The sequence below is a fragment of the Oryza sativa genome, chromosome 3 (genome assembly GCF_034140825.1).
Source record: "Oryza sativa Japonica Group chromosome 3, ASM3414082v1".
Taxonomy (NCBI): Eukaryota; Viridiplantae; Streptophyta; class Magnoliopsida; order Poales; family Poaceae; genus Oryza; species Oryza sativa.
The window spans coordinates 13,076,685-13,086,899 of NC_089037.1; the positions used below are offsets into that span (position 1 = coordinate 13,076,685).

The 10,215-nt window shown below is 45.4% G+C and overlaps 1 protein-coding gene and 1 non-coding gene across 3 annotated transcripts; one reads left to right on the forward strand and one right to left on the reverse strand.

Moving 5' to 3' along the window:
• Positions 1-2,857: 2,857 nt before the first annotated feature.
• TRNAN-GUU (transfer RNA asparagine (anticodon GUU)) lies at positions 2,858-2,931 on the forward strand. Its single transcript has one exon. It is a non-coding gene; the product is annotated as a tRNA-Asn (tRNA).
• A 468-nt stretch (positions 2,932-3,399) lies between these two features.
• LOC4332827 (BTB/POZ domain-containing protein At1g03010) lies at positions 3,400-6,070 on the reverse strand. Of its 2 annotated transcripts, none has more exons than XM_015773604.3 (4): positions 5,823-6,070; positions 5,613-5,679; positions 4,263-5,525; positions 3,400-4,188 (listed from the first exon to the last, which is right to left on the reverse strand). In XM_015773604.3, exons 1-4 carry the CDS (start codon positions 5,912-5,914, stop codon positions 3,595-3,597), a joined length of 2,016 nt encoding a protein of 671 aa, XP_015629090.1. In that variant the 5' UTR covers positions 5,915-6,070; the 3' UTR covers positions 3,400-3,594. The 2 variants fall into 2 exon arrangements, with proteins under 2 accessions (XP_015629090.1, XP_015629091.1); XM_015773605.3 differs by having other exon boundaries at positions 4,263-5,513; positions 5,823-6,063.
• Positions 6,071-10,215: the final 4,145 nt, after the last annotated feature.

Consider the following 10,215-nt stretch of genomic DNA (forward strand, 5'->3'; position numbering starts at 1 on the left):
TTGAACTATTTATGTGAGTTTAAGTTCTACGCTAAGGATCTTGTAGTTCTCACACATCATCCTACGTTCAAAACATGCAAGAAAAACCTTTATCTGTTGAGGAAATGTTTCCTTTGGGTAGATCTACCTAGGGAGATAATAGATTTTTTTCTCTCATATATTTAGTCGCAAAGCTTAAGCCATTTCTAAAGCAAAACAGTTAGAAATATGATGAGCACCAAGTAAGCTTACACAACTAGTATCGCACACCCCGTTGTCCCATTGGTCTCGACAACCTGTATAGATCCTTAAAAATGAAAGTAAAATGATATTATTAAAAGTTTGGTATCAGGGTCTGGTCACCACTGAAAAATATGGTACTACCTACTGTTTTTTAATATATGACGTTGTTAGCTTTTTATAAACGTTTGATCATGCTTAAAAAATATTTAATGATAAATCATGTCATAATAAAATAAATTATAGTTACATAATTGTTTTTAAATAAGGCGAATGGCTAAACGTATATAAAAAGTCAACGGTGTTATATATTTAAAAAATAGTTACATAATTGTTTTTAAATAAGGCGAATGGTAATAATGTTATTTGCAAGTTGTCAAACTTTAAACTTTGGTTATCAATTTTTATAAGAAACTTGAGAGTGCAAAACACTGCCCTCCTCTTGAAGCACCTTGTAAAGTTTTACAAAGCTGCAGATTTGCCATGGGTTAAATTGATTTCAGAATCATATTATACTTCAAAAGTCCCACATTTAATCATGAATAAAGGATCTTTTTGGTGGAGGGATATTATTGTTCTGACAGATGTCTTCAGGGGTATAGCCAAGTGCACAATACAGTCAGGCTCAACTGTCCTCTTTTGGAATGATCTTTGGAATGAGGAATTCAAATGCACAAGCTTCCCACATTTGTACAATGTGGCCAAGTATAAGGAAGATTCGGTCAAGGATATGTGTTCTAGGCAATTGGAAGATTCTTTCTTACTCCCCCTATCGCCTGAGGCATATGCTGAGTTCCTACAGCTGGAAGAAAACTTGGATAGCTTAAAAATCCAATCTGGAAGAGGTGACATCTGGAGCTTTATATGGAACTCTGATGTTTACACACCAAAGAGGTTTTACAAACCAAACTTCACTGCTTTGCAACCCCCCAGACCTCTCTTGTGGCTATGGAAGACAAAGTGTGTCATGAAGATAAAAGTTTTTGCATGGCTCTTGTTCTGCGATAGACTCAACACATGTGATATGTTGGACAGACGGCACTGCGCCAAAGAAGATGATGATCTTACATGTGTCTTGTGTGATACTGGCCAGAGAGAGACAAGACTACATCTTTTTTTCACATGACCATTTAGTGCAACTTGTTGGCAACACCTAGGGATCCAATAGAACCGAAATTTGGAATTTTTTTCAGATGGTGGTCCTGGCAAGATTTCGGTTTGTACATCGGGGATTTCTGGAGATCTTCTTCTTGGCTGCATGGCATATCTGGAAGCAAAGGAATGGACTTATCTTTGAATATACTCAGCCCACCTTCCAATCATGGAGATTGCTCTTCAAAAAAGTTCTTCTGCATATGTGCAAAATGAAAGATCCTCTCAAACAACTAGTTTCCGATTGGATACAAACTATATAGGAATCCTGTTTTTCTTTCACTTTTGTTCTTTTCCCTGTAACTTTGTAAATATTCTCTTTCATTTTAAAATTAAACTGCTAGGCAAAGCCCTGGCAGTATTCCTGGATTTTTAATGAATAATAAATTTTCAAGAAATATCTTAAAATAAATTTATAATATTTAATAATTTTATTATATTGTATTTTTAAATATAATAAATCTATGTATAACATTTTTATTTTTTTTAAACTAAACAATATATGGGAATAAAGTTTGACCTAATCATCCTAAATGCCAACTATTTATTACTGGGATGAATACCTTTTTCATTTCCTTTTTATATATAAAAAATAGGTTTAACAAAAAAAAAATAGGCCTTGTGAAGCACATGTTGGGCTTCAAGTGCTATGAGCCCAATCGAAAAGGTCAATACAGTTTGAATTAGAAGCTTGCAACTTTTGTTCTTGTGAGATTGGGTCAGTTTCTGTTCAGAAGTCGGCCCAACACAGCCCAAGAAAGGCAATGCAAATTTGCAATGTAAATCTAGAAATAGGTCTTTTTGGCAAAATTAGTTCTATAGCATCGAAAGTTCTTGTTTTCGTTTTTATAGCATTGAAAGTTTGTGGTTCACTTTAATAGTATATCTCCGCTACTTCTTTTAGCACTCCGTTAGAACTTCCGTCACTTATTCCCCCTGCCCCTACGTCTTCTTCATCCTCCATGGCACAGCGGTAGGCGAGGTGTAGGATGGTGTAGTCGATGAACTCGGCAGCGGCAGACGGCATGGTCTATTGTGGCTGCGGGAGCGAACTCGAGGGTTGCTGCAGGGGCATGTTGGAGGGCGACAGTAGTGGTGCTCAATCTCAGGGAGAAAGAGACGAGGGCGGAACCATGGTCCGTGGAGGCGAGATGGCCTGGAGCCCTGGAGCACGGAGCTGTTAGATTGAGCATGCCAAGCTGGTGGCCTTCCTCGCACACTAACATCTAGCGTGGAGGAAAAAGGCTGTGCTTCCGACCACGGTCGATTCAAATGATCCAGTGAGAGAATCACCGGGGGGAGAGAATCCCCACCTGAATATATTAAGAAAATAGGTAATTTTTGAGAATCTCCTTGCGTAATACATAATGAAACACTATACTCTCAGGGGTAATTTATCGATTCGTCGAGCGAATTTACTCTGTTGATAGTGCACCTCTGTCAGAAAAAAAATATAAAAATAAGGATAGAAATAAAAGGACAGGTAGCTGGAGTAGCTCAGATGGTTAGAGCGTGTGGCTGTTAACCACAAGGTCGAAGGTTCAAGCCCTTCCTCTAGCGATATTTTTTTAAATTTTTTTTAGACTTTTCTGCTTTGCTGTTTGAACAATTTGTGTGAGAGAATTTGACCATTTGTTGCATTGCTGTTTGAACAATTTATATATGTGATAATTTCAACAATTTCTGCTTTGTTGATATTTTTTATAATTTTTTTAGACTTTTCTGCTTTGCTGTTTGAACTTTTCTGCTTTGCTGTTTGAACAATTTGTGTGTGAGAGAATTTGACCATTTGTTGCATTGCTGTGTGTGAGAGAATTTGACCATTTGTTGCATTGCTGTTTGAACAATTTATATATGTGAGAATTTCAACAATTTCTACTTTGTTGTTTGAACAATTTATTTTCCGATTTGCTGTTTGAACAATTTTTTTGTGTGAGAATTTCAACAGTTAGTATGCGTGACATGTTTTAAATGTGTTAGTAGCTTTGTACTCTCAGCAAGAGGAAGAACAATCAGCCATCTTATACATCACAGAAACTTAGCATATGATCCATAATCTGCACATTAATTTGTACACCTACATCGAAATCATCCATCCATCCATCAATAACAATCCCCATATTACAACAACTGCAAATTCGCATCCAAATCCCACAAAAATTCACAACAACAACAACATCCAAAAATTCATTAATTGCACCATCACCATCGTCGTCACCATGATCAGGAGATGGAGTGGCGGCGGCGGCGCTGGAAGAGGACCTTGGCGTCGGCGGTGGCCTTGGCGCCGAGCTGCTGGAGGCCCGGCTCGGCGGCGGCGCCCCGGAAGTGGAAGAGCGAGCCGAGTCGCCGCGCGAGGCCGCGGAGGAGGCGGTTCGCCGGGCCGACGCGCACCAGCTCCCGCCGCATGCTCACCTGGTCCTTCTCCAGGTCCGTCAGCCGCATCCGCATCCGCGCCACCTCCAGCTTCAGCTCCCGGTTCTCCCGCCGCACCGACGCGTAGCTGTCCCGCGGCGACATCGCCCCGCTACCCACCCCGCTCCCCGACCGCGGCGCCGCGGCGGCGGCGGCGCACCCGAAGAAGAGCGCCGCGTCGTGCGCGCCGCCGATGCTGGTGTTAGTGGTTGTGGTGGTGGTGCCGGTGGCCTGGATCGCGCTGCGGAGGCGGAGCTGCTCGAAGTAGAGCACCTGCACGGCCATCTGCACGGGGAGGCGCTCGTTCTGCGCCGCGTGGCTGCACGCGTCCGGGGTCAGGCGCTGGCAGTCGATCGCCTTGCACATCCTGTACCTCTCCGCTTCCTTGATGTTCGGGTGCACCTGCTCGATCAAAATCATCGAGAGTTAGTCGTATCGGAGAAGAAGATTGCAATGTCGCTTGCTTGCTTGCTTGCCTTGAGGAAGATGTCGACGGCGCGGTAGAGGCCGTCGGTGACGAGGCGGGCGTGGTCGGGGAGGAGCTCGGCGAGGGAGATGAACTTGGAGGGGAGGAGGTTGGAGTCGAGGGCGATCTCGGCGAGGTAGCTGTCGAGCAGCTTCGACGCCTTCACGAGGAGGCTCTGCTTGGGGGACCTCGGGCTGTCGTAGTCGAACGCGCCGCACCCGCCGCCGACGACGACGGCGTCCTCGTCGTTGCTGTCGTCGTCGAGGTTGAGGAACACCGCGAAGATCCTCGCCACCACGTCCGTGTCGTACAGCGTGTGCTCCACCGCCGCCGCCGCCGCCGCGGCGGAGACGGGCCCGGCGGCGACGAGGATGTCCTCCAGGATGGCCTGGTCGAGCTGCATCCCGATCCGCTTCTCCAGGTCGGCCCTGCAGATGCTCGACGCCGACGCCGCCATCGCCGTCTTGAGGAGCCCCGACAGGAAGGCCATCGGCACGGGGCTCTTCTTCGACTGCGCCGGGAGCAACCCCACGATGGTCTCCACCACGGCGCGCTGCTTCTTGACGGCGTCGGTGTCGCCGCCGCCGCCGCCGCATTTGGCGGCGGCCGCGATGTCCCTCGCCATGAGCCCGTGGAGCGAGTTCTGGGCGTAGTTTATGAGGATGCGGGTGACCGTCTCCTGCTTGAGCCCCTTGGACTTGACGGCGGAGAGCAGCCGCTGGAAGAAGTCGAGCCCGAGGCCGGCGACTGACTTGCCCCACCAGTCCCCCGGCGAGTCGAGGTCGCCGGCGGCGGCGGCGGCCACCACCACCGCCTGCGGCGGCGGCGGCGGCTTGAGCTGGTCCAGCTTGGACAGCCCGGAGGTGAGCTGCTCCTTGCAGACGTTGTTGGCGATGGCGGCGATGAGGCGCGGGACGAGGTTGACGTCCTCGGCGGCCGGGAGCAGCGCCTCGCAGCTGCGGAGCACGGCGACGGAGCCGGCGATGCTGGGGAGCACGGCGTCGCGGAGGAACGCCTCGGCGCGGAGCTCCAGGTTCTTGTCGGAGAAGTCCTCCGTCATCTGCAGGTAGTGCGCGGCGCACCGGAGCATGGCGACGTTGCCCACCGTGACGTCCACGCCCACGCCGTAGCAGAACTTGGCGGCGAGCTCGAACGCCGCCGCGCCGCCCGGCGTGCCGTGGAGCCCGAGGCGCGCCAGCTTGCCGTCCTTGGCCTCGGCCACCGCCCGCCGGATCTTGCCGCTCCGGGACACCAGCGGGAACTGCGCGAGCAGCTATGCCGTCGCCATTAGCACACCATTCTTAATCTCGATTTCTTCGTGCAACCAACAAGAAGAAGAAGAAGATGAACCTGCTCTTACCTTGTGCAGGGCGAAGCTGGACGTGCCGACCTCGACGGTGAGGTCGCTGGAGACGTCGGTCGGAGGCCTGCATGCAAGAACAAGACGGCCACCATCCATGTCACAATTTAGCATGCAAAATCATCCATAATTCATCTGATTGTCATGCAAAATCTTCCATAATTCATGGACAGGTGACATGAACAATGATCAAAACAATGGCGTACTCACCATTCATTGGCATGGCGGCTGGTGAGGGTTGGTCTTAATGCCCTCTTCCCGGAGAAGCTCTGCCTCAGCTCTGTCACCGTCGCCACGCCCATCTCTCTCTCTCTCTCTCTCTCTCTCTCTCTCCCTCTCTCTCTCCACAAATCACAATGGAGTACTAACAGTAAGTGTGATCAGTGCAAAAGGATGGCTTGTTTGGTTGTCTCCTAGTTCAGCTGCAAGCGTGTGCTAAGCTTCTTCTGTGCTTTGCAGACTTGCAGTTGGGTGTCAAGAAACTTGTAGGGAGAGAGTAGAGAGAGAGAGAGAGAGAGAGAGAGAGAGAGAGAGAGAGGTGAAGTGAAGAGAAAGGTCTTAAATCTTATAATTAGGATTTAAGGGCTAACTGGCGAGTGTGCGGTGTGGGAGTGCGTGCGTAAAGCTAGAGCTACATGCATGCATTACAACTATACAAGCTGTGACTCTGCATGAGTGAGTATCTGAAATTCTGAATATCTGATGGGCTAAGCTAGCTCTGTTCAAAAGTTGCTACTAGTAGTAGTAGTAGTAGTAGTACAAAATAACAAAAACACTGCTGCTATTGCAATTTGCATAGTCATTTTGGCTATCTTGATGATGATGATGATGGTGAGGGCACACAAGCTGCTGCTGCAGAGTCATTTTGGCTAGGAAGGATTGATGAGCCATGAGTTACAATCTGAAAAAAGGAGTTGGGGGGGGGGGGGGGGGGGAGTGCGCATCATGTAGGCTTTCCTGCAGTTGCTTCTTGTCTCTCCTAATGACCACTCTGATGATGCAGGGTAAGAACTGCCGGGAGGGAAAATGGTTAGCTCCAATCATGCCGATTCATGCCAAATGTGTCATGGAAAAAGATTAATCATATATATATATATATATATGGATCAAAGTGGCACAGGAACAATGAACAGGGAAAAATACAGGGAATGTTGCCAAATTCCATCGCCTAAATTGCTGTTTCTGTCGAGTGCCGTCACTACTCCATCAGGACGTGACAGCAGCTAGGTATCAATTATAAGCTCTAGAGTTGCAAATAATAAGAGCAATTATCCCTCAAGTGATAAAACGGTTTTTCTTCTAATAATGTCTCCTTTGGAACACAGGAGTTTTATAGGAACTGAACTATTCTCACATCTGAGCTTAATGTACGGTTTTACACTCGGTCATTTCCATGAGTAGAACATTAATCAGCTTCAATTAATAAACTGAGTGTAAAACTCCAGAAATGCTTATCGTCGATCGACCTTGTTATTCTTGCTAACCTCAAGCGGCATTTTGTGATGAACAATGTGATGCTCTTGTTGTCACCTTATCTCAGCATGGTTGAATCTAAACTTTGGTCTGATATCTCATCATACCGCTGGCCTCAAGATTATCTCCCAATTTTGAAGTATGTGTGTGGGGATCCCAGGGCGAACAAACTTTCTGCCATAAAAATTTGCACGGGCAATGGCTTTCTGTTATTCTTCTGGTCTAAAAGCTGCCCCCTGCTGGTTGAATTGGTGCCATGTGAGGTGCAAATCATTTGTGGCACTGACTCTGTATAAGATATGGTTCACAATGTTTATATCTTAAATTACCATGTGGAGTACTCCAAAGCAGGCTTATCATCAGCAGGGTAGTTTGCATAATGCACATTAAGTCATGAGAAATGTTAATTTTAAGGCAAATCTTGATGTGCTATTCTTTTGCTTGTTGAGTTTTGTAGTCTTAAAGTTTTGTAATTTCCTTTTGCTACCAACAGAGGATCTTGATTCCATATTGAGAATAGCCTGCTACAAAGTGAAGGGGAATAATTGTATTTAATATACTTGATTGATATCTTAGTTTCTTTTGAGATGAGACTACTAGTATCTTAAATTATGTTTGATCATAAAACAAAACAACAAAGATTGATATCTTAGTTGTTGCATGCAATTACTCGCTGGATTCCCGTGGACCAGCATTGGCGTTTAACAAGAAAGTGAAAATTCCATGATGGTGCATGACTAAGCCCTGGGTTTTTTATAAGCCAAAAGGAGGATCAAAAGAGGGGGCTTAAGGCAAAAGAGAAGCAAAGGCAAAGGCCAAGGCTTAGTTAAACAAAAGGGTAGGTATTCTTTGGCACCCAAATTGCCTGGAAAGCTTAGCATGCCAGCATATGCATTAGCTCCTCTCTGTCATGTGGGCCATGCAACCTAATTAAATTGCCAATCTATATACTCTATGTAGTAGGTTGTCACCAACCGGTTTATTTTAATAAACTACCTAATGGCTATATTGGCTAAGTACATTTCTTTAGTGTGTGAGTGTAAAGCATTTTGTCAGAGTCAGACTGGAAATCATAAGGAGGGTGGCAAAGAGCAGAAGAATCTTGTTGTTATTTGAAAAAATGACAGAGCCGACACTGAAGCTTGCTTGCTCCCATTCGATTGTGTTCAGCCTTTCTTCTTCAGAAATAGAGACTATTATTATTATCCTCATCCTAATGCTACTCTTTGCACTGTTAAGTAGGAGTATTACTAAACAAGCTAGGACACACATGCAGGTATCATGAAAAGCAGCACTGCTAGTACTGCAGTTAAATATACACTCACTAGCTTAAAGTTTACTGAATTCTAAGATGATCTCTCTCGTTGTTTCAAGTACTGGCTCGTAGTATAACTTTGATGCTTGATCACATTCGTAGGCTATCAATCATTGAGTAGCAGAATTTCACTTTGTGAACAGCAACCTCCACTAACCATTCTCTCTCTCTATTTTTTTTAGTAAAAAAGAACTTTTACACAAATCATCCTTCACATTTTGTTCCCTCTCTCCATTTATTTTCTCTCTGATCGATCGAGCTTTGAGCTTCAGGCGTTTATTGCCAGACACAGACAACGTTTGAGTTCCCCCAAATGCCGGACTGCTCCCCATGACCAGCAATGCAGGGATATATAGCAACTTGTCCGGGAGAAGATTTCAGAGCTAATCTGAAACGACCTGACGTGAGAGAGAGGACGAACGGAACACATGACGAACACGCGAGAGAGGGAGAAAACCTGCGTCTCGCCACTGGCGCATCGATGGGGACTGCGACTCTCTCGCTTGGAATCATTAGGCGTTAGCGGGTTAGCGTAGGCCACAGGCGCCAATTGGTCATGTACTCCTATGCAGTACTATGCTCATGGTCATGGCAGGCCGAAAGGAAGGCGTCTCATCATCATCACCATCTTTAATTTGCTTAGACTCATCACTGAACTACTCGATCTCTTTTGGCTAAACCTATCATGCATTGTTCGTGATCAAAGCTAGTTAGTTAATTAGTTAATCTGATCACTAGAGATGATCGATCTGTACATGTGTGTACAACCGCTGCCTGATTCGCTACGCGGACAAAAGTACTCCCTCCATTTCAAAATATTTAACACTGTTGATTTTTTAAGTACGTGTTTGACCATTCGTTTTATTCAAAAAATTTAAGTAATTATTTATTCTTTTCATATCATTTGATTCATGGTTAAATATACTTTTATGTGCACATATAGTTTTACATATTTCATATTTTTTTAATAAGATGAACGGTCAAACGTGTGCTAAAAATTCAACGGTGTCAAATATTTTGAAATGGAGGGAGTATTATTTACTACTTGATGATGATGATCTGTGCTGCTGGGTACGTAGTAGGAGTACGCATTTACGCAATGCGGTTGCCGGCGGAAAGGGGCGCAGTCGGCCGCGCGAGCTGCAGTGCACCGCATTGCTTGATGGAGCAAAAAAGGGCACGGCGGTTCGGCGCTTTGGGGGCTCTTTTTATAATCTCCCCGGAGCTAAGCTAAGAGAGAGGCTAATAATCGTCGCCGGCGCCGCCCGGCTGTGCTTGTGCATGCACATGAACGAATGATATGATGCAACTTTTGGCCAGCACAAGCCTTTGGAAATTGGAGTTTGGAACGTGGGGGATTTACATATCCTCTGGTTTCCATGAAAACTCAACTGATTTTTCTGTAAATCCCCATGTATGAATTTTCGGTTAAAAGTGATTTGTTTAGGGATGTCAAACGAGCTCGACGTAAAGTTGAGGGATAATAAGGCCCTCTTTGTTTGGGCTTAGGCTTATTAGCTTAGACTTTTAAGTCAGTTTATTGGCTTATATGATTTATAAGCCGGTGGATTTAATGTTCTAAGTTTAATGGTGGAGTCATGCATCTATCTCACATAAGCCAAAAAAGCTTCTCCAACCTAGCTTTTGGCTTAATAGTGTTAGAGTGGCTTATGGCTTAAAAAAACCAAACAAAAAAGCTGTTTGTTTGTTTAGGTTTATACTTTTTGACTTATAAGTTGGCTTATAAGTCTAAACAAAGAGGGCCTAAGTGGACTTATTCCAAAAGTAAAATATACTGGTCCAAATCGGCCCAAA